Raw genomic sequence first — 25535 nt, forward strand, 5'->3', positions numbered from 1 at the left:
ATTGACATAATAATTTAATAGCTCTTATGGCATTACATAGGCTAATAATAAAATGATACAAAAATACATTAGTATAATATTTCATGTTATAAACCCTATATAAAATGGTCAATTTATTATTAGCCTCATCGGTATGCTACTATATTGAGATTTATTTATTTATTTATATTCTGTACTGGAAAATTGTGAGTGTAATTAACTTACTGATCTATATCCCAATGAATATTCACTCCTTTTTTAGTGCCAGCAATTCTATGATAATGTACATTAGGAGGAGTAGGCTATATTCTAATATCTTTCTCAATAGCCCTGTTGGGATATTTACGGTAAGCTGCTCATCTATTGTGTGCATTACGGTAGATTATATAAGGCTAAACTGGCCCCGTTCTGCTCCGACTGCTGCCCATCAGTGACCGGCCGCATCAAGCGTCTCTGGACAGTCCGTACTTAACCCGCTCTTCCCGTTTATATCTCACAAACCTGGGGTATAACTGTCTGAAAATAAAGAATCGAAACGGCAAGATGAGCGCAATGAATGTGAAGAAGCTGAAAGTGAACGAGCTGAAGGATGAGCTGAAGAAAAGGAGTCTGTCTGATAAAGGGCTGAAGGCTGATCTGATGGCCCGGCTGCAGGCCGCTCTGGATCAGGAGGCGCTGTCCACCGACACCAACGGCTCTGAAGGACTAGCTTACATGGGCGATGAAGACCTTGAGGAAGATCTGGCTGGAGAGAGCATGGAGGATGAGGAGGACGGAGAGAACGCGGAGGATGAGGAGCAGCAGGATGATGACATGGAGGAGGAAGAGGAGGATGCCGGGGTAGAGATGGATAAATCAGATGAAGATGAAGATGTTCTGCTCAAAGAAGATGATGAAGAGATGGAGAAATTTGATGAGGATGATGTGGCTCTCGACATGGGCCCTGGCGAGGGTGAGATTACACGATGAAGCTTTTGCAATTCATATTTTTATATACATATTTGGGTTGTGTGATGTCAGAATAATTCATCCTGACAGCAGAGCGCATACAGGGCTTTAAGAGATAGGCTATACTGCCAGTGCCACTGGTGTTCCATTTGTGTCCCTTTGACTTACTACTGATACAGAATACTTATAGATATATACATTTGCACTGTTACATTATTTTATGTAATGACTATTACATTTATTTAGACTAATATTTATTTATTTTATATTTCACGTAATATATTGTTTATTAAATTCAATTTTTTTAATGTAATTCATTTTATTTTTTAATAATAAATCTACTAGGCCTTTGTCTATAATATGTAATAATATATACAATTCAAGAGAATCAGAAGACACTAGTTCTGTTCTTTCATGGTTTGCACAAAAAAAAAATTTCTCAGTTCAGCGGTAACTGATTCAAATTATATCAGCATAAACAGGACCGTTTCCTGAGAATGACCTTTAATAGTGTCCATTGGTTTTTATTGGTTGAGCAGTAGGCTCTCGGGATCGGTGAGCTGTAACAGGATGCTGAAGTGGAGATATCGAAGGACAAAAGCTCCAGATGGAGTCTGTGCGTAATGATCTTGGTTCATTTGTTTTACTCTGCCTGCCCTGGGGCCTGAGGAGGACCTCATTAGGATTCGTTATTCTTTGTCTTCATTTCGCACTCGTCCTGGACTGGATTACCCCCAACAGTACATTTTGGCATGTCTCGCTTATCTGACAGTCATTTCAGGTCTTGCAGTCTTTACTAATAAGCTAATGAACTGAATCAGGTGTGTTTGATTAGGGAGACATACAAAATGTGCAGAATTGGGGGTACTCTACTCCGGGACAGGTTGGGAACCAATGATGATGCAAATGCTTTCTCCCCCTTTGGGGTACTGTGGGGTTAGGGCAGGCCTGTAAATCAGCTGGAGAGCCACAGCCTTTAGCTTCAGCCCATTAAATGCACCTGATCCAGCTAATCATGTCGTTCAGGATTATTTGAAAACTATAGGGCTCAGTCCGAGATCGCCCCCTATACCCCTATAGGGTAATATTTGTGGGGACAGCTAGCTCATTCTAAAGTGAAAGTATAATCCGTGCGGGAATTCATAACGGTGCTCATTACGGAGCCTTCATTCTTCATGAAAGATAAAGATAGAAATGCGCACAGGAAGAAAAAAAAAAACTTGCAAAAAGGATGTACGATCCGCCTAATCCTGGCCAAATTACAGAGATGTCGATTCGCACGGGACTACTATTATCACAGGACCTCGGCGTCCTGCGAAATATGGTAGGTAATTTGCGGGGCAATTTTTACTTTACAAATTACAGACAAGGCCGATTTGCACGGGAGTAGTAATAGGATGCGGCATGTGACAAAAAGATTTATGGCTTTGACCTTTTGACCTTTTGCCCGATTGAACTTCCGGGGTCACGGTCATGGAGGGGTTTCCGGTATGATTTATGACGTGACCTTTTGACCTTCCGGAGGTTATGGGGATTAGGGGTATAATTTATGACGTGTCCTTTGACCTTCTGTGGGTTGATGGGGATTACCGGTATAATATATAATGTTTTGACAGATGTTTTTATCCTTTGAAGTGGGTATGATAAAGTTTTTATCCTTTGAAGAGGGTATAATATATGATGTTTTGAAGTCGTTAATAATATATGAAGTCGTTAATAATGATAATATATGGTGTTTTTTATCCTTTGAAGAGGGTATAATATATATTTGTGACGGAAAGTTTTATCCTTTGAAGTTCGGGCTATCAGGACCCTCCTCCTCCTCATTCCCTATTATCATGCTGTACTGTGAAGTGTATCTGTGAAGCCTTCTCTGTTAAGTCTTATATGTTTTTTTAAAATAATATAAACGAAAATCTACCCCGCAAAAGTTGAATGTTTATAAAAATAGCTTAATAAAAAAACCCTGAACCATCCATTTCAGTTTTAAATAAAATGGAGTCACAAAAATTAGCAAATTGTATCAAAAAGTGTTTATAGAGTTGAAGAAAAAACACACTGGTTATAAAGCAATACAATGTATGAAACGGTTCACACAAAATCATTTAGAGATATTATTTAGTAATATAGACAGTCTGCATCTAAACATTCCACATCTTTTAAAAAACAAAAGTTCCTGAATATCTCCCGAAGCGGCCTCTCTTACCCATGGGTCGGGTGTGTGCGTTTGCAATCCTGACAGCTTGTTGTTTTTAATATCTATACCGCTTCAGATCTCACCTAAAATACGGACTCGTTCTACCCTTTTGAAACGTAGCTCATCCATAGTCTATTGCAGGTAAATTTTACTAGATCTACAATCTTTACCTAAAAACAAATACCGCCGGGCAAATAAAATGTGAACAGTAATCTTGATCATACGACTAAGAATAGCCAATGGGGGAAAAATGTGTATCGCAATAAAGCGGACACTTTTTCTTATACAATTTCACTGCTTTCTTCCTCTAGGCCTCTTGAATTTACGCAGAGTTTTGTGTCCCGCATAATTCCTACAAAGAACATGTTTGGATTGTATCCGTATAGGGAAGATGCAATGACGATAAACTTTAGTTGATATCGATTTAATTGAGCCAAAAATAATATAGGGAAAAAGACATAAACATGTGAAACAAATGATAATTTAGCTGGATTGGGATGCGTAAGGCAATAGTAAAGACTATTAAAAATGGCAAGTGTGATACTAGCGTACAAATATTCACAAGTGAAAGATAAATATAATTGTCTTTGTTTGATAAGAAGCTTCATCTGGATCATTGCACTGCATGATTGTTACATGCCTGATGCGATACTTTAAAAAGACCTAGGCCTATTCCAACATCACAGAGAAAGTATTTTTTCTAATAGCTTGTCAAAAGAGAAAATAATCTGGTTCAGTTGTATTTTAAAACATCCCTTTTTCTTAAAATCAAATGTATTTGGTAGCGTGATGGTCTTGTTTCACAATGTATTAACCCCATATTTATCAGGCTAGTAAAAGTAGCATGAAACTTTGCAGAAATAGGAAAAGTACATTTTATAAAACAAAACGTACCAATTAACGGCTTTGTGTCAGAACACAACGGATATGTAGATGCATTTGGTAAACTTTTTCTTCAAATGTTAAACTAGTGTCATACAGTGTTTGATTTTGCTCTCTTACATATGTAGTGTATCTTACAGTTGTGTGCATTGCAGCAAACATTATTGTCAACTAGGAGTTTAATTGATATTGAAACTTTGTAGAACTAAGAAAAGTAAAATATAGATCCATGGGACATGTACCATCTTAAAATGTAAGTTTAATTGTAAGGTTTTTATGCACAATTTTAAATGTTAAAGATTCACTCTGTGCTGTTTTGGTGAATAACAACTGAAATGAATGACTACCTTGTAGGGTCATTAACACCCTGCAAAATCGTTGGGGTCAAAGGGCAATCTCCCTCCTAGCGTCATCCGCTCTCTCCAAAGTCTGTTCATGCTGTCCAACAGACAAACTGTCTCAAAAACATACAACATACGTGAGCATTACATTTTCAAAATTCTATGCATTTTGAGTAGATAACTGATAGTATATTTTATGTAAAGGGTATATTCAATACCCTTCAATGTTTCCAAACTGATGAAGACCAGTTTGGAAGACGCAAGAAAATAAAAATCATATGCGACTTACAATCCTAGATCATGGCTACCATAGTAGTAGTATAAGATATGACCGGTTATTATTTAAAGATCGTGCTTAGACATAAGACGAGTAAAATTAAACGTTACTTATGCAGTGTCTTTGACCACAGATGACAAACTTTGTCGATGTGTTTCATAGCATGGGGTTCATACAAGGTTAATAGTTTAAGCCCTGCTTTGAATATTTGTAGAAATAAGATCTAAGATTTTACATTTTAAACAAGCTTAAGTTTTTGAACAGACGATTTTAGTAAGAATATACTTTAGGTTGAATTTAAGGAAAATCATTCCTACAATGTGGCATCAGATCTTATACGGTTATCTCATAGGTAGATAAAGAAGATACGACTTTATTTAAACTTTAAAGATTGGATTTAGATCTCATTTAAACTTTAAAGATTATACTTTGAAAGAAAATTAGTACAAACTAAATATTAGCTCTGGAAAGGCGTTGGCAGACAAACTTAACATGTGCTGTGACATGATGCACAGAGTCTCAGCTCTAACCCCTCCCATCCAAGGGGGGGTCTGAAGCATTCATTTCATAGTGGAGTACTCTGGGAGGATCGGAGGGTGTTTTGGCTTAAACTATTTGCTTTTTATCTTCTTCAACTCTCTAAAAATTAAAGGTATTTTTATATTTATTATTATATTTTGCTAAAACTATAACTAAAAGTGTTCAAATAATTTTAGTAACATTTGTTTTTATTCATTTAAAATAGAGAAAAGTTAATTTTATAGAACCAATTACCGTGTGTGTGTGTGTGTGCGTGTGCGTTTCAGGTATTCCCCTGATCAAAATTTGACCCATGAGCAAAACAGCTTATAAATTATATTAATTAATGTATTATTTAATTATTTTTTAAAAGATGTGTAAAGTTAGATACAGACTCTCTAAATATTATGATTATGATATTACTAAATAATATCTCTAGATGATTTTTGTGAACCCGTTTTATACATTGCGTCGCTTCATAAGCAGTGTGTTTTTTCTTCAACTCTATAAACATTTAATGCGTGTCGTGACCTGTGAGGCCCTATAGCCCAACTCCCACGGATGAGCTACGTTTCAAAAGGGTAGAACGGGTCCGTATTTTAGGTGAGATCTGAAGCGGATGGCAACAAGGTGTCAGGAATACACAACCACACACCCCAGCCCATGGGTAAGAGAGGCTGCTTCGGGAGACATTCAGGAAATAGGATGCCTACATGGTATGGGAACTTTTGTTTTTAAAAGATGTGGAATGTTAGATGCAGACTGTCTAAATATTACTAAATAATATCTCTAAATGATTTTGTGTGAACCGTTTCATACATTGTATTGCTTTATAAGCAGTGTTTTTTTACTTCGACTCTATAAACACTTTTTGATACAATTTGCTAATTTTTTGTGACTCCATTTTATTTAAAACTGAAATGGTTGGTTCAGGGTTTTTTATTAAAACTATTTTATAAACATTCAACTTTTGTGGGGTAGATTTTCGTTTATATTATTTGAAAAGAAGAGAATTCTTGTGAGAGATACACTTGACAGTTTTTTCACAGTACAGCATGATAATATGGTATGAGGAGGAGGGTCCTGATAGCCCGAACTTCAAAGGATAAAACTTTCCGTCACAAATATATATTATACCCTCTTCAAAGGATAAAAAACACCATATATTATCATTATTAACGACTTCATATATTATTAACGACTTCAAAACATCATATATTATACCCTCTTCAAAGGATAAAAACTTTATCATACCCACTTCAAAGGATAAAAACATCTGTCAAAACATTATATATTATACCGGTAATCCCCATCAACCCACAGAAGGTCAAAGGACACGTCATAAATTATACCCCTAATCCCCATAACCTCCGGAAGGTCAAAAGGTCACGTCATAAATCATACCGGAAACCCCTCCATGACCGTGACCCCGGAAGTTCAATCGGGCAAAAGGTCAAAAGGTCAAAGCCATAAATCTTTTTGTCACATGCCGCATCCTATTACTACTCCCCTGGTTTAGGGGTTTGTAAGTAAAGTTCAAAATGCTTACGTTACGTCTGACGAGCTTAACTGGTCGCGGAAGCATTTTGAACTGCAGAGACACTTTCAACACTTTTCAAGTTTTAAATATGGATATTTTTCTTACACAAAGCATCGATTCACTTCAGAAGGCCTGTCCCCCTCGCCTAGAAATCTAGACGCACCCTAGCGGCAGAAAATCTAATCTGCCCGCGAGTGTCGTCTAGCAACTCTCAATACCCTTCTGAGCCTTCTGCCATTATAATTAGCCAGGACTTTTTTTAATATAACTCTGATTTTATTCATCTGAAATAATAATGTCATATAGACCTAGGATGACTTGAGGGTGAGTAAATCATGGGCTAATTTTCATTTTTGGGTAAACTATCCCTTTAAGTTACGTTAATTTCAGAATCTTATCTAGATAGCGATGTAAATGTGAATAAACTAAATATAATTTTGGCTTTAATAAGATTCCTGATTTTTTCCGACAACAAAGCATGTGTATACGACAAACTCGTAATCACAACTTCAGAAGTATTAATAACTATTAACAAAATAAATGTAGTCATCTATGACAGTCAATTGATTTATGATATTGATGTTTTTATATAAAATACTAGTGGTCCTGTGCAACAAAAATAATGCATTTCTGAATGATGTATGGTAGTTTGCATATTCCTGTTTTTCATTTTCTATTTAATTTTTTTTTCTGTCAAGCACAAGTTAGGGATAAAGTTGCTTGTGCGTTTTGCCCATCAGTGTCACCGATATTTGCACACTCTGTAACCCTTTTCCTCAAGCTGCATGCAATGTGAATCTGAAAATGTGTGTTACTTAGCTCAAAATTTCACAGATTGCAGTTGTTTTGGCAACAACCTCCTGTCTTTACCTATACAAGCACTGCAATGTACCGCACTGTATGACATCGCTCCTTGATTTTAAACATGTGAACCTAGAATTGAACACACCTTTCTTTTAAAATACTGGTCATTGCAATTCATGCATAACCGAAGTAACTAGAAATCCTCCAGTAATTATTTGGACCATCATGTTACATCATGATGGGTCCAGCAGGGAGGTACGCCTCCTTACGTTTTATTGTTTTATTTCCAAAGGGGATGCGGACAAAGACAAGAATGATGAACAGAAGAATAAGAAGGGTGTAAAGAGACGCCGTGATGAACATGGAAGGGGCTACTTTGAATTTATTGAAGAGAGCAAATACAGCCGGTAAGAAATGTGCAGTCGGCCTCTGGTACTCCTGAGGTTCCGCTGCACCTTAAAGATTTATGAGCAGTTTTGGCAGTAAAGAGCCAAATCTGACATGCTGTTCCTCATCAGTGCAAAGAAACACACATTTTTACTGACCATTTTGAAATTACTTTCAGCCTATAATAAGGGCATCTCTGTCACCTCACGTGTTTTTTTAGTAGTTGTTTTTTTTAATGTTTTTTTCGTAGGTCAGAGCTTGGGCTGTTAAGAAATGAAACGTGTTTATATGACAATATTTTTTGGGGTATTGATGCATTTCCAGAAAATAAACTATTCATATCTATCTTTTCATATTTATGTATTCCGTATCGGATGTTATCTTTAGAAGTTATTATGATTGGATGTATTATTCCTTATGAATATTATTTAATGTTTTCATGCTTATGATGTTTTATTGAATTTATTTGATGTGATGGTATTGTCTTTTGTACTGAATGTAACCACTGTATATCAATATATATATGTATATATGTGTATATATATATATATATATATATATATATATATATATATATATATATATTATGTTGTGTTTTTTAATTTTTTTTCATATATATATATATATATATATATATATATATATATATATATATATATATATATATATATATAAAAGCAGACAGCATTCATGTGCTAGATGCTTAACACATGTTTTATACCTGCAGATTATCTCAGTTGGAACACATTTAAAATGCAATGGAAGTTCAATGGGAACCTATAATGGCTCTGAATTGTATTGAATTTCCCTCAGGGCGAAGTCTCCCCAGCCCCCTCTGGAGGAAGAGGATGAAGAGTTTGATGACACAACTGTATGTTTGGACACCTGTAAGTATGAAGATCTCACAAATACTGTTTAATTCATTTAATAAAATGGTAATAATGAACATTTCATCAAAGCAGCATGCTGAATATATTCCTGTAAAGTCTGAAGGTTTAGTGAGCTGATAAGCTAAATCCTCAAGTCATTTGTCCACCTCTTATTGTCCTCAGACAACTGTGACCTGCACTTCAAGGTGTCTCGGGATCGGTATAGCGCCTCCTCTCTCACCATGGAGAGCTTTGCCTATCTTTGGGCAGGGGGACGTGCGTCTTATGGTGTGGCGAAGGGCAAGGCTTGCTTTGAAATGAAAGTGAGAGCACTGTCTTAACATCATCTTTACTATTTCTAGTTGTCCTGCCATACCCTTGTCCTTATTCTTGCATGTCTTTGCACCAGATCATCGAGAAGATACCTGTAAAACACATTTCCAGTAAAGGAACTGAGATTCATGATGTCCTGGTGGGTTGGTCACTGGAAAATAGCTCTCTTCTGCTAGGTGAGGTGTTTGTGTTGACTTCTTACATAGGACAATATTATAGTTGAACTAATAGTGTCTCTTTTGTCTTACATATTCACAGGCGAGGAAACACACTCATATGCCTTTTCAACTAAGGCCAAGAAAACCAGCAACGGTGTGACAGAGGACTTTGGGGAGGCATTTGATGAGAATGATGTTGTTGGATGCTTTATTGTAAGTATCCATGAATGAGTGTTTAACGAATGAATGAGTGTTTAACGATCTCTCATCCAGAATGAGTGTTTAACGATTGTGAAATTACTACTCTTGACCACTAAGTGGCGCCATGTATTCATTCACAGGGGTCCTATCATGCTTTTTCACTTTTTCAACATTAGTTAGTGTGCTTTTTGTAGTGTGTATGTTGCTGTTTGAGCATGACAAAGATCTGCAAGGTTACAAAGTTCACTCCAATGGGAGATATATTATTTAAAGGTACAATATGTAAGATTTTTGGATTAAAATATCCAAAAACCACTAGAACAGTGTTATATGTTGTGTTGACTTATGTGCTTACATTATCCCAAATGTTTCCAGGAATGTTTAAATCCAGAGGAATACGCCTTTTTTACCAGGACATGGAGCATGTCCAATGCGCCGCCTATCAATGACGTCCTACACTCTTAGAAGAAAAGGTGCTATCAGTGCTGCGTATTTGGAACCCCTAAAAGGTTCTATATAGAAGTATATTTAAGTATTCTCCAAAAAACCTATTATGCTAAAAAGGTTCTGTAATGACAAGAAAGAACCCTTTTGGCACTTAAAAAGGGTTCTATATAGAACACTGCAAAAAAATGCCTTTCTTATTTAGTATTTTTGTTTCTTGTCTAAATATCAAAAAATTCTCACATTAAGAAACAATTACTAGACAGTAAAAAGTAAAGTAAAGTAAAAATTATTGTCTTGTTTTGGGAAAAAATAACTCAAAATTAAGAGAGTTTTTGCTTAAAATCAAAATAAAATCAAAATAATCTGCCAATGGGGTAAGTCAAATAATGTTGTTTTAAGATTATTTTACTTACCCCACTGGCAAATTATTTAGCTTATTTTAAAGCAATAACTCAAAATTTGAATATTTCTTTCCCAAAACAAGACAATTACTTTTGCTTGTCTAGCAAATACTTCTTGTTTAAGAAAGTGTAGATGTTTGGACTAGAAACAAGACAAAAATACTAAGTAAGAAAAGCATTTTTTGCAGTGTACCTGGGGTTCCAAATACATAGCGCCGATAGAACCTTTTAAGGTTCTATATTGAATCTTTTCTTCTAAGAGTGTACCCGCGTTACCCTCGATTTGCAGTTTTATTTTGTAGAAACCATAGAAACACCAAAGACGCTTCAATATATGGTGCTTTATTAGACAAGGGAACAACTGTTTGGATACATTTATAGACATGCATTAGAGAAGATTTCCAAAACTCATTTGTTTGACCTCACTAAGGCGGACAAACTTAGAGTAGTTAACATTTATTGTAAACACTGTTCCTGAACATTATAGCCCCAACATTTATCTGTGCCATGCACTTTTTATGGAGAACAGTTTGTTTTCTGTTGCTGGTTTTGCGTTCATTATGTTTTTGTGATCGATTACTGTTTGTATTACCTTAATTTTCCTTCAAATATCACGATTAAATGGTGGACAACATCGTATCTATAGTCTATAAGAAAAGTACAAAAAACACACACACACTCTGAAATGTACTGTGAAATCTGTGCTAGCAAAGTCTGTGCATGAAATCCATTCTGCCCAATCCTCTTGTTGATTTACCATGTCAGGGTCTGAATCGAGCTTAAATTGGTTTGAAATTGACGCCATTCTAATTCATATTTACACTTGCCAATCACAACACACTAGGCCAGTTAACCAATCACAGCACATTTCCTATTTCAGAAGGAGGAGCTTAATCAAAATCGGCATGTTCGAGCAAGACTGGAGAGAGAGGAGTTGTAATGATGTAAAATATGTGACAAATAATGTTTTTTTAACAATCGAGCATGAAAACATTTTCTATTACACCTCAAAAACAAAATCAAGACTATAATAGGATAAAATAGGACCCCTTTAAGAATTTGGGATCAGATTTTTTTAAAGAAATTAATACTTTTTTTTCTTCTTTTTTTGTTGTTGTTGCAAGGATGCATTTAAAATAATCAAAAGAGGCAATAAATACATTTAAAATTCTACAAAAGGATTCTATTTTAAATAAATGCTGTTATTTTTAACTTTATGTTGATCAAATAATTATGAAAAAGATTCATTACAGTTTCCACACAATATGTATTTTTTAATTAAGCACCACAACTATTTTCAACATTGATAATAATAATAATAATAATAAATGTTTCTCAAATTGATGAAATCAATAATCATCATATTAGAATGATTTCTGAAGGATCATGTGACACTGAAGACTGGAGTAATGATGCTAAAAAAATTCAGCTTTACATTTTTTAAAAAGTATATTAAAATATAAACAATTATATTAAATTGTAATAATATTTCACTATTTTGTTACTATTTTGTCTGTATTTTGATAAAAATGCAGCATTGATGAGCATAAGAGACTCCTTAAAAAAAATCTTACAAACCCCAAACATTTTAATAAATATATTAAATAACATCATTATAAAATAATAACAATAATATAATATATAATATTATAAATGATTTATTTAAATTCTTATCCAATTTAAAACATGTTTTCTAAAACATGTTTAGTTCTCAAGATTTTGAAATGAAATATTGAGTAAGTGTGGGTGTTTATATTTGGCCATAATATATAATGATTGCTGTGTTTATGTGGCAGAATTTTGATGGGGCAGAAGTGGAAATGTCCTTCTCCAAGAATGGACAGGATCTGGGAACAGCTTTCAAAGTCAGTAAGGATGAGTTTGAGGGGAAGCCGCTCTTCCCTCACGTCCTCTGCCACAACTGTGCGGTTGAGTTCAATTTTGGCCAGCGTGAAGCACCGTACTTCCCCCAACCGGACGGCTTTACACTCCTGCAGCAGATCCCTGTTTGTGATCGCATCAGAGGACCAAAGGGGCCCGAGACCAAAGAAGACTGTGAGGTTGGTCTCTTTACGTTTACGTTTTTCATCTATATCATCATTAAATGTCATCATTGAAATTAATCTGCTGTAAATCTTCACAGGTCATTGTCATGGTCGGACTGCCTGGATCTGGAAAAACTGAATGGGTTACAAAACACACAGAAGCCAACCCTGGAAAATACAACATTCTTGGGACCAACACCATCATAGAGAAGATGATGGTGAGTGTTGATTTTGCTAACATAATATGGTTTCATTTGTTAACATTAGTTAACTACACTAGTAAATATGAGCAAACAATGAACAATACTTCTACAGCATTTGTTAATCTCACTGAATGTTTGAAAAATCTGTTAACATTAGTCAATGCACTGAACTAACACGAACACACAATGAAGAATTATTGTTCGTTAATTAACTAACATTATCAAAGATTAATAAATGCAGTAAAATATATATATTTCTCATTGTTAGTTAACTGATGTTAAAGGTGCCCTAGAATGAGTTGTTAAATTGTTCTCTGATATCTACATAGAGGGTGTGTGGCTTATTTTACAGTTTTACAGGTCCATTTACTACCCTAGAAATTGCCCCTAGGATGTAATGCTCTGGTTTTGCCTTAAGCCGGTTGCACACTGTGCGATTTTGGCCACGATTTGGCCGTCTGAGACAAATTTAGCAAATCCTAAAAGATTCCTCAGATCCAAGGCTAAAATCTGACGTCTTTGGTCGTTAGTTTGACATGTTCACCGGCAGCCGATTAATGAGTGCTGCGATCAAATTTTACCTCAGGCGAAATTCTGGCAGTGTCAGAAGATTTGGCACACAATCCTGCAGTGTGACTTCTCCTACGACGAGAGTCAAATATCTCCGTTTTTCAAGACAAACTATGACCAAAACGAGAGCTAGAGATTTATTTGTAGCCAGCATTCCAGTCCCGCGTGTAATGCAGCTCACTGTTACCCAACGCGTCATTCATTGGCCCCTGTCCTTCATGGCCTCCTAATAATCCCCATATCCTGATTGGCTTCATCACTCGGTCTCCTCTCCACCAATCAGCTGGTGTGTGGTGAGCGTTCTGGCGCAATATGGCTGCCGTCGCATCATCCAGGTGGATGCTGCACATTGGTGGTTGTTGAGGAGATTCCCCTTTCCAAATGTAAAGCGCTTTGAGTGCCTTGAAAAGCGCTATATAAATTGAAAGCATTATTATTTATGATTATTATATAAAGCTCCGGGTGAGTTTTCTTGCGCGCGTCCATTTTTAGCGCGCCTTAACTATCGTGCAGTCTGACATTAATGACAACTGAGATCTTACAGTGTGACATGGCTTACATCGGGGATCATGTTCGTACAGTCTGACAAGGGACATTCGCAAAGGATTTTGAAAAATCGCACAGTGTGCAGGACCCATTATTTGGAAGAGTTATTAATATTAATGTTGAGCTCTGCTCTGATTGGCTTATTTCAGCCGCTCACAGTTCAGTTGTTCAGCGAAGCGGCTCGTGAGTCCTGGCCGTCCTGACAGAACACAGACCGACTGAATGACACTTTAAGCAGAACATCTCAAATGGAGATTGATAAAATGCAGCTTACTTGTTTATTGGTGTGTTCAGATCATCCGCGCACGAGAAAGAGTTGCATATGGTTGCCAGATTGTACATGTTTAGGTAAAACACCGGATGTTCTTTTCACAGAAAAGCTCCGTTTGGGGGATTTTAAATTACTGAAATCTGGCAACCGCATGAACGCTTTTCATTTCCTCAGACAAAACCAAAACCAGTGATTTTAGACTTGTCTTTTTAATTTATAAGACGCTGAGCGAAGCTTGCTTGAAATAGGACGAACAAATGAACGGTCTTGAATTAAATTGTTGCGATATCCGATTATAAACATCAACCAGGACTGTTGATATTTTTGTCTGTGGGAAGGGTAGAAAAGTCCTCCTGTCTCCTGCACAGCCTGGAACATGACGTGTGTGTCCATGAGAGCTGCCGTTTTTGCTATCCTCGCGTGTCGTTTGTTTATCTGCAGTCTAAATGATTCGGCTCCGTCAGTTCCGCCTGGCAATGAACATGTTTGGACAGATGCAAATGTTGGGGCCGTGCATATAAATGATCCCCAACGACTGCGTCACGGTTGGTTTTATGTTGAGAATCACTTATTTTTCCGTGGTGTTTTTGATTCACGAGATTTACATATAAAGGAGGAGGCAATGGTGTTTGAGACTCACAGTATGTGATGTCCATGTACTGAACTCTTATTGTTTCACTATGGCAAAGTTAATTCAATTTTTCATTTTAGTGCACCTTTATTGAATGGGACCTTATTGTAAAGTGTTATAGAGACTTCTTTAGAAATTATTAACATAATAACTGATGTTATTTTGATGTTTAAATTCAGATTTCCAGTTTGAAACGACAGTTAAAAGATGTCACAAAGCTCTCGGCGCTATCTCAACGCGCCCCTCTCTTCCTCGGAAAATTCATCGAGATCGCTGCACGTAAAAAACGCAACTACATTCTTGACCAGGTGACATGGAGTTTCTAAATACATCGCAAATAATCAAAATCACACATACAGTAATCTCTCTTTAAGCCATCTCTTTTCATGATTATCATATAATTTACTGAAAATACAAAATCTTAAATGTCTCCATTTAGACTAACGTATCAGCACCAGCCCAAAGAAGGAAAATGTGCCTGTTTGCCGGGTTCCAGCGTAAAGCTGTGGTAGTCTGTCCAACAGATGAGGAATATATACAGAGGACTCAGAAAAAGGCAGAAACAGACGGCAAGGATGTACCTGAACACGCAGTCCTAAAAATGAAGGGTAAGATTATTTTCTAATGTCATGCTTGATCTAAGATATGTGCAACTGTTTTATCATTTATATACGATAAGGGTATTTATTCATATTTTGTATTAGCTTTTATTTTCATATTTTTATTTAAAAAAAATACTTTTAACAAAATAGGAGGGCTCATACAAAATTTGTGTATTTTTTATTTAGTGCTGTCCTGAATAAAATATTTTACAAACAACATGTTTACATATAGTCCATAAGACCAAAAAATTGCTGAATTTATAAAAAATAACCCGTTCAAAAGTTTATGAACCCTTGATTCTTAGCATTGTGTGTCATTCCCTGGATGATCCACGGATGTTTGTTTGTTATGTGATGGTTGTTCTTGAGTCTCTTGTTTGTCCTGAGCAGTTAAACTGTACAATGTTTTTTCAGAAAAATCTTCCAGGTCCTGCACATTCTTCAGTTTTCCTGCATCTTTTGCATATTTGAACCCTCTCCAGCAGTGAATGATTTTGAGATCCATCTTTCTGAGGACAGTTCAGGGACTCAAACACAACTATTGAAAAAGCAAATCTTCTATTTCAACAGTTATGCATCATGTTTCCTTCTGAAGCATCAGTGAATGTTTAAACCTTTTTTAATAGTTGTGTTTCAAAAAATGGTTCAAATATGCAAAATATGCTGGAAAACTGAGGAATTTGAAGGACCTGGAGGATTTTTTCTGCAGAAGGTTGGGGAGTTTAACTGCTCAAGAACAAAGTTGCGCATCAACCAGGGAACGACACACATTATTAAAGGGGTGATGAATTGAGAAATCAACTTTCCTTTGAGCTTTTGATATATAAAAAAGGTCATGATAATATAAGATTGTACTATAAGTTTCAAAGCTGAAAACTATCTTTTTAGTAAAAGGAAAGCTTTTATAGACACCAGGCCCAGAAAATGATCGTGGACTTCATTCTTACGGCATTGCGCGACAAAACAGCTGGAGCTGATGAGCCAGCAGCAATAAACGTGGAAGAAGATAGCAAGATATTGTGGAAGAAAACATCGCTGCATAAGCTTCCTTTGGATCATAATATTAGGAATGTGTGATACTTCATTTATTTTTAATGAAGTTCCAGCTCATGTGGGGAAGACCGCACGTGTGTTCGCTTCATTTTATCATATTCAGTTCGCTTCATGTTTACTTCTCTTTAAGTCTCCAGTGCGTCATGCCCATCAAAACCCAGCTTTCAGAAGACAGCCTCAAAACCAGTGTAGAAAATAGCCTATTACTTATTAGTTATGATGTTTTTGAATGTAAAAACCAAACAAACGTCATTAGTACTTTTGAACAGGGTCATTTTTAGAAAATCAGCCATTAGTTTTTTGTTCTTGTATACTATATGTACACATCTTTTATGTAAAATAAAAGGACAGTACTTAATACATTTTTGTTCACATTTTCAGATTCTGCAAGTGGTGTGTATACTTTTGAGGAAGACTATATATATATATATATATATATATATATATATATATATATATATATATATACAGTACAGGCCAAAAGTTTGGACACATTATTTGTAATGTTTTTGAAAGAAGTGTCTTCTGCTCATCAAGCCTGCATTTATTTGATAAAAAATACAGATTTTTTTTTTTAAAATATGGTGATATATTATTACAATTTAAAATATTTGGTTTTCAATGTATTATTCTTTAAATTATAATTTATTCTGTGATGCAAAGCTGAATTTTCAGGATCTTTACTCCAGTCTTCAGTGTCATGTGACATCCAGTCTATCACATGATCCTTCAGAAATCATTCTAATATTCTGGTTTATTATGAGTGTTGGAAACAGTTTTGCTGCCTAATATATTTGATGAATAAAAGGTTCAAAAGAACTGCATTTAACACATCCTTGCTGAATAAAATTATTGATTTATTTAAAAAAAAAAAAAAAAAAAAAATGACTGACCTTAAATTACTGACCAGTATAGTGTATATTGTTGTTACAAAAGATTTCTATTTTTAAAACATTTGCTTTTTTTAACTTTTTATTCATCAAAGTATTATAAAAAAAATAGTATCACAGATTATGAAAACATTAAGCAGCAGAACTGTTTCCAACTTTGAAAATTAATCATCATATTAGAATAAAGACTGGAGGATCATTTGACACTGAAGACTGGAGGAATGATACTATATATCAATTTAATATTTGTATCTTTATTTTATTTTAATTTAAAGCTGCAGTCCATAACTTTCTACACTCTAGCGGTTAATAAACAGAACTGCATGCGTCTTGCGGAAGAACATCGCAGCCGGAGCTACTTCTCTCTGTTTATGTCTATGGCGAGTCACACAGGGACTGTGCTCCTCCGCAGCGGTTCCTACCAGACCGCTCTGAAATAGTCCCAATATAAACACTTATTATAAGTGTACCATAATGATTCAGGGTAAGACAAAAACACGGTTCAGAAAATGGATTCATTTTGTACATTCTCATTATATAATTTTTGTAAATCTTGAACACAAAAAAAGTTACGGACAGCAGCTTTAAGGTTTAATGTTAGTACTTTATTTAATTCAGTTGTAAATAAAGTGATGAGTAGTAATTTAGCATTTGGGTGGCAGTGGCTCAATGGTTCATGTAGGTTGGCTAGAAACCGGAAGGTTGGTGGTTCAAACCCCTGTTCGACCTGACCAAGTGTCGAGGTGTCCATGAGCAAGACATCTAACCCCAGCTTTGGTGGCCATGGGTCTGTTGAAAGTGCTACAGACATGCAGACCCTTTACCATTACACATTATGTTACTTGAGGCTAATTCTTTAGAATTAAATAAAATCATGTGATCAAATGTAATGGTTATAAAGCTTTGTTTCATTACCTCATCCATGAGCATGATTTGTGTGTCTCGTCTGATTGATTTCCATCGGCAGAAGAGGTGAAGATGAACTCTTATCATACATACTTCTTCACAGCATCACTAAGCTACGTCTTCAGCTGCGAAACATACATACTGTGCCTTTAAACAGTAACAACACTGTTGTGCAATTGGCAAAACTCCCAAGATGGCACACTATAACACTACAATCTTTTCCAGGAATTTACACGCTGCCAGTGGAAGGAGAGTGCTTCAGTGAAGTGGTTTATGTCGAGCTGCAGAAGGAAGATGCATCCAAACTTCTTGAACAATACAAGGAGGAGAGCAAAAATTCCCTTCCTCCTGAGAAGAAACCCAATCAGGGAGGTGTACAGCTTAAGAGGGGAGGCACACGGGGACGAGGAGGCAAAAATCTCTTCAACCGTGGCGGAGGACAGGGTCAGAGGGGAGGACGAGGAGGCTTTCAAAACCGAGGCAACTTTAGGGGTGGTATGCCATTTCAGTTGTGCTAAATGCTTCTTTTTAGAAGAACTTTAGAGACATCATAAAGCAGCACCTCCATAATGTGACACTTTGAAAAATTGAGCAGGAAATAGTGTATAAATCAAATATTTTCTTTTCGGATTGCTTGACAGGGCCTGGGCCGCGTGGGGGGTTCAACAGACCACCGAGAGGTTTCCTTCCTCCCCCTGCCTTCAGAGGAGGCTTCAACCGGGGCAGTTTTAACCGGGGCGGTGGGATGCCTAACAGAGGCGGTGCCCCCAGACCAGGACATGGCCGTGGCAATATGGTTAACATGGGCAACAGGGGAGGAGCTATACACAGAGGCAACATGGGACGAGGGGCCAACCGAGGAAACTTCAACCAGGTGAGGAATCACTGGTGATGCAGATCATTTTTGTTGTAAACTGAAATGTAGTTGTTGTTGTTGAAGCAGCCTGAACAACTTGAACATATATGCCTGTAAGATAAGCCGCTGAATGGAAAGTAGGTCAATTTAAAACTAAAGCCGCTTTTCCACCATTGGGCCGAACGATTCTGAGAACAGTAAGGAACTTTTCCAGTTGTTTTTCCATTTGAGCCTGGTATGGCACGGCACGATTACAAACTGTGCTGGACCCAGAATTCTCCTCGTGGTTGGCTAACCGTGCTGGTAGAACGCATCTAGTTCCAATGGAAATTGTAACTCTTGAGTCATTACTAGTGGTTTACCATGATCTTCACTTTCGAATACTGCAAATAATCAGTACTTTCCTTAGAAGGATGGAGTCATTACTATCTAGAACCTTACAAAATAACTCAAAAGCTTACAATGACATCAGTCAATAATAAAGGGTTAGTTCACCCAAAAAAGAAATTTATGTCATTAATGACTCAACCACAATGTCGTCCACACCCGTAAGACCTCTGCTCATCTTCCGATTTTTGGACCAAAATGTATTTTCGCTGCTTCAAGAGATTCTAATGAACTAACTGATGTCACATATGGACTACTTTGATGATGTTTTTATTCCCTTTCTGGACATTGACAGTATAGTGTGCATACACTTGGATACGCTCTCGGACTAAATATAAAATATCTTAAACTGTGTTCTGAAGATGAGCAGAGGTCTTACGGGTGTGGAACGACATTAGGGTCAGAGTCATTAGTGACATCAATTTCATTTTTGGGTAAAATAACCCTTTAAGGAGTTATCATGTTTTTCACCTTAGAACACTGATCCAAATAGTTAGTAATTCCTTCTGAAGGATTTGATAATACTTGAGTCATTCCTAGTGGGTTACCATGATCCTCACTTTATAATTAACTATACATTACGTATTATTCATGTTTATTATTAACCTGTATATAGTAGTTCCTAGTAGTCTTCTGGGAGGTATGAAAAATCGTTAAACTACCTAATTTAATTGAGCGCTATTACTTACTAATTCATTGTTGAGGATTTTGCAGTTAAAGAGCCAAAGACCAGATATAATTAATAAAGACCTGGAGTCAGAATTATAAAAAAAAATAGAAAACAAAAATTGTGAAGAATAATTTGCAGTTTCATCAGCAGAAGAAATGTCTTCATGTCTCACAAGGTGGTCATAACCTGCGCTGCGTACATACAATTTTTCACCACAATTATACCTTAAATTAAGTCATTCCTTCAGTTTGAATGATTCTGATTGGCTTAGAAAGAGATAAACAGAGAAATTTCCCACACATGGACTGATAGACAGAAGCATATCTCCATTCTTCATGCAGATGACACCCAGAATGGCCCTCTGAGGTCACAAGATTTTTTTTCTAGGTGCTACCATGTCGAAGAAAACTATTCATACCATCTTCCTAAGGTGCCAGTTTTTCCCCTCCCCAATGCTGATCTGTAACAAAGAACACCAGCGCACATACACAGATACATAGCTTCTTCAAGGTTGAAGTTGGTCAAGCTTTCTCAGTAAGAGGTACAGGCATCCTTGGAACTGATCAATATTCACCATTATTCTCTTATGTTTAAATATAAAACAAAAAGAAAGTAAATGTATGAAGAGAGCAAATTCCATTAAACAGACATATAATTCTATAATTACATAATCTCACCCTTAAAGGCCATCTTTCGATTGAATTTTATAACTTAATTTATACAGAATATTGTATGAAAATGTCAATTTAAAAAGACGTACATAAGAATACATATGTTTTACAACACCCACGTGCGGAAATTAAGAAAAAAAGTGCCTGTTCTAAGCTACGCTCCAAAAACCCGCCTTTTCCCAGAGAACGCGTCATATGACGCAGCGACAGGCAAACATAGGCGCAGCAGCCCTGGCTCTCAGTGTGGGTTTACGTAGTCTTGAGAGGTGGAAACAGAAAATAGAGATTGTCGTTATCGTAATTATAGTTATAGTAGGTTTGAGTTGTCACAATGGTGAATTCTGTTGTCACAATGGTGAATCAATAAAAGATCCTTGTTACAATGACTGTATTTACATGAACAGCATATTCCCATCCTAGCCAAAAGACTAACTGCTTTCATACACGTACTCCACAGTACATGTGAGCTCATTTACAGTATGTCCATCGGAAATTCTAAGAGGTGTAGTAGTATAACAGCCGACTAAGGTCGGAATTCCAGCTGTCCGGTTATGTTGTTCAGATATACGGCCCAAACGCTTGACATCTGCAGAAGCAGAACATGCGGACACCTAGGTCTAAAAGCAGTTACTGATTAAACATCAGCTAGCAATTTCTACAAAATTTCACGATAAACTATGTTGTGTAGAAATGCACAGAATGTCTATCCCTATCTGACCGTCACAGATGGAAGCTATAGCCTACATCCTACAACATTCATTTACAATCTGGGATCTAAATTAATTATTTTAAAACACATATTGCTGGCATAGACATGGATGCTTGAAAAACAACAAAGTCGAAGAAGCCATTAAAATCATTTAATGTGTAAAAGGATAAATATTGATATATACATTGAATCCACACCCTTCATCGTCAGTCAGAGTTTCTTGTTAGTTAATTCTAGTTACTAGAATGTCAATATTGCATTACTCATTTGTTCCTGTGTAGTTATTCATTATTGATGGAACTAATCTAAAGTGTTACCAAAATATCCGAACATCCCCCTTAACGTGGTCGGCATTTACATCTCATTTCTTCTGTAAACTCTTGCTGCATTGCCAAGGCAATGACCGACGCATTTGTAAAAGATTCCAAAGAGATCTGTTATCAGCCCCACAGTGGAAAATGAAACCATATCCGTACCAGCTGGGCCGGATCGGCACGGAATTGAACTGTTAAACAACGCCAGTGGTTTGGCCCAATGGTGGAAAAACGGCTTAAAGATGCCACACAAATGTGAACCAGAATCATACAATCTGCTGTTTCCACAGAAGTTCAGGGGTCGAGGAGGAAATAACCGTGGTTTTAAAAATGGCAATTATAGCATGAACAAAGCACAAGCTTTCAACCAGAGCTGGCAACAAGGGGTGAGTCACTCGAAAAATATGTTAATATTACTTAAAAAAACAAACAAACATGACAATTTTCAATTAAGAAAATCAAGCCTTTTTTGGACCATTTTTTAATCAAGGATATATATATATATATATATATATATATATATATATATATATATATATATATATATATATATATATATATATATATATATATATTGATGTACACTATATTGCCAAAAGTACTGGGACACCCCTCCAAAACATAGATTTTTTTTTTTTTTTTTTTCGTTTGCAGTGCATTAGAATGTTTTTTTCAAGTCGCATCCGTGCTTCATTATAGAAATGTATTGTTTGCATACTGTGGTAAATACACACAATTTAGTAGATTATGGCCAGGGAGAAAACCAGCCTGTGCAGTCGTCTCTCCATAGTGTTGTGTAGTTTGCTGGCTTTTCCTCTTCTGTTGGAATGTTCCCGCACGTAAATTCTGACCAATTGAAAAGTAGTTTAGGAAATACGCCATGGCCAATGAGTGATGTGGATGTTGTCACGTGCCTGCGTTTTGGTTCGTTTCAACTGGTTTGGACCAAAGCGATCAGTGTGGTGTGAAAAGTCAATGTGCAGGTCAGTGTGGTTTTATTTGTTTACCTGCCCAGGGACAGCAGATTTAAATTAGCTGTTAGCTAACTTTGGTGCAATTATTATTAATTGTGCATTGTCCCTGTAAAAATAAACAATAAAATAAGTAAATAAAAAGAAACCAAAAAAGTTGAAAAATGCCACAATGTATATTTGTTTGCCCTTGGTTCGGACCAAATGAACCGAACTAGAGATGTGAAAGCACCCTTAGTTCCAGTGAAATGAACTCTTAATGCTTCAGCATACCAATACTTTTTGGACAATTTCATGCTCCCAACTTTGTGGGAACAGTTTGGGGATGGCCCCTTCCTATTCCAACATGACTGCGCACCAGTGCACAAAGCAAGGTCCAAAAAGACATGGATGAGCGAGTTTGGTGTGGAGGAACTTGACTGGCCTGCACAGAGTCCTGACCTCAACCCGACAGAACACCATTGGGATGAATTAGAGCGGAGACTGTGAGCCAAGCCTTCTCGTCCAACATCAGTGCCTGACCTCACAAATGCGCTTCTAGATGAATGGATACATTTTTTTCCCATAAACACACTCCTAAACCTTGTGGAAAGTCTTTCCAAAAGAGTTGGAGCTGTTATAACCACAAAGGGTGGGCCAACTCCATTAAACCCTACAGATTAAGAATGGGATGTCATTAAAGTTCATGTGCATGTTAAGGCAGACATCCCAAAACTTTTGGCAATTTAGTGTATATATTGTAAATCAATTATTTTGTAAATGTTAAATAATATATTATGAAAATAGTGAAAAATGTGCAAAAAAATATATTTCTTCTTTAATTCCGTTTTTCCTTTGTCTTCATCAGTTCTGGAATCAGAAGCCATGGAGTCAACAATACCATCCTGGATATTACTGAATAATCGCTGTGATGGACTGATATCACATAAAGCTTTAACTTCAGAAGTCATTCATTTTATCTAATGTCCTTTCGTTTTTGTACAGATTTTAATAGGACATTGAGGAGAAATGACTCTGGAGCTTTCAGAGCTTCACAGGTTCCCTGTTACAGTCTTTTTTCTTCTCCAACCAATATGTCATGTTTGTCTTTGACCGCAGGTTCATGCGACAACATGGTTTAATTCAGGAATCTCAGTATAACTTCAGGGTGGGATGTTTGTCTTTTAACAGCTTCCAGGGTTTTACTTTTAATTAGTCTTGTGTGAATCTTTGTGTAAGCTGTGTAAGATACGAATACTATTGCTGAGGCTCTTTGCAGTTATATGAAGAATCTTTGTCCTCCTGCAACAATATTTTTAGTTAAAAGAACATGAAACATTTAATGGATAAACTAAGATACCGAAATGTGGAGCAAGACTTGTCTGGACAGCTTTTACAGACTGTATATTCAAGAAAATTAATTGAAATAACAGACCATCAACCGAGTGTTTTGAATATTCGCTTTATTGGATTATATTGCTGATTTTTTTTTTTTAAAAAGTCTTGATTTAAAAGCAGTCCGTTTCCTGTACATTAATGAAGTAGGTGCTGAAGTCAAAATCTGTTCAGTGTAGAAAAGCAATGCCTGTTGTCTTATCATATACGTCTTGTCATTTGAAAAACGGCAGTCTAGCTCTAAATGTGTGTTTTGATCATTGGTTTTAATATGTTTGGGGACAAGGCAAGCAAAGCTGCGTAAAGCCATCAGATTTTGAACATTTAATCTTTCTTTCTGTCAGGAGCAATAAACAGCGTTTGCGAATAATTGCCACACAAATAAAAAAAAAAAGCAGAATAGATGTTTTTTATTATTGGGGATTCAGGATATTATTCATGTGTAGTTTATTTAAGAGCTTTTTTTTTCTTCTAAATGTTATTTATTTTATTATTTTATTTTGAAATATAGCTTACTGCTCTTTAGAGATTTTGTTCTAAGTTGTGTCGTAATATATTTTGGTATTTTTTGTAAATTATTTGTCTTTTTAAAGGTGAACGCAGTTTCAATCTTCTTTAATATAACATTAGATGTGACCACAATTCTGTAACATTTGTAGTTGGCTTCAAAATTATAGACTATTAAATTCTTGAATATTGAACTACATCATCTTACTCCATGAAACAGTGATGATGCACTTATTTTATAATAGTTCTCTATATTAAAGCTTTCAAAGGATGTCAGGGTTAAGAATAGATGAAAAAAAAGGTAATTATTGTTACCGCAAACAAATGCAAACATCCACGCAGGTATAGCACATCTGAAGGTCTTTTCTCTTAAATCCCACAGCAGAGATGTTGTCGCATAACTATGACATATTAGAAATATGATGAGTACTTATTCTTTAGTGACTGAAATATGCATATAACAATTTTTGATTTTACCGTTGTTGTAGATAATCGCATATCAGTGTCGTTAAGATCTCCATTGTCCCAAAATTCTGATGCAAATGACAAATATTTTAGATAATTGTGGACTAAAAAAAATACGCCAGATATTTGGAACATCATAATTGTATTACATGAAAAGTATTACTGTTTTGTACTGGAAAAATGATTAATGGCATGTGCTGTAGGATGTAAAAAAAAAAAAAAAAAAAAAAAAATGAAGGTCACTTCTATTGAAGCTTGTTTTGATGTTGTATTGTTTATGTTTAAGGTATTTGGTCAAGTAAAAATATATATAGTATTGAGATTCTAACATTTTGTAATATAGACATTTTTCCTTTTTTTCTTTTTATACCTTGCTATGTTTTGTATTTTACCTTTAATCAAGAAGAAAAAAAGTTGAAATGTGTAACTTATTCCATGCATTCTTTTTGAAATAGATTGTTTTTAAATGATAATAAAGTTTGAAGATAATATTTGGCTTACATCTATCTATCTATCTATCTATCTATCTATCTATCTATCTATCTATCTATCTATCTATCTATCTATCTATCTATCTATCTATCTATCTATCTATCTATCTATCTATCTAT

At 35.9% G+C, this 25535-nt stretch overlaps 1 protein-coding gene across 2 annotated transcripts; it reads left to right on the forward strand.

Moving 5' to 3' along the window:
* Window positions 1-226: 226 nt before the first annotated feature.
* On the forward strand, window positions 227-25352 carry hnrnpua (heterogeneous nuclear ribonucleoprotein Ua). 2 transcript variants are annotated; one of them, XM_067455902.1, is made up of 14 exons: window positions 227-931; window positions 7780-7894; window positions 8688-8761; window positions 8927-9066; window positions 9153-9252; window positions 9335-9447; window positions 12080-12343; window positions 12427-12546; window positions 14729-14857; window positions 14989-15157; window positions 18226-18495; window positions 18642-18874; window positions 21901-21993; window positions 23426-25352. In XM_067455902.1, exons 1-14 carry the CDS (start codon window positions 523-525, stop codon window positions 23474-23476), a joined length of 2280 nt encoding a protein of 759 aa, XP_067312003.1. In that variant the 5' UTR covers window positions 227-522; the 3' UTR covers window positions 23477-25352. The 2 variants fall into 2 exon arrangements, with proteins under 2 accessions (XP_067312003.1, XP_067312002.1); XM_067455901.1 differs by having other exon boundaries at window positions 228-931; window positions 21898-21993.
* Window positions 25353-25535: the final 183 nt, after the last annotated feature.

Source organism: Pseudorasbora parva, chromosome 10 (genome assembly GCF_024679245.1).
Source record: "Pseudorasbora parva isolate DD20220531a chromosome 10, ASM2467924v1, whole genome shotgun sequence".
Taxonomy (NCBI): Eukaryota; Metazoa; Chordata; class Actinopteri; order Cypriniformes; family Gobionidae; genus Pseudorasbora; species Pseudorasbora parva.

Bases quoted from the DNA above. Each gene is read 5' to 3' on its own strand.
- hnrnpua (XM_067455901.1), top strand. From the start codon at position 523: ATGAGCGCAATGAATGTGAAGAAGCTGAAAGTGAACGAGCTGAAGGAT. The intron at 7,895-8,687 runs GTAAGAAATGTG...AATTTCCCTCAG, and splicing joins GAAGAGAGCAAATACAGCCG to GGCGAAGTCTCCCCAGCCCC. The intron at 12,344-12,426 runs GTTGGTCTCTTT...AAATCTTCACAG, and splicing joins AGACCAAAGAAGACTGTGAG to GTCATTGTCATGGTCGGACT.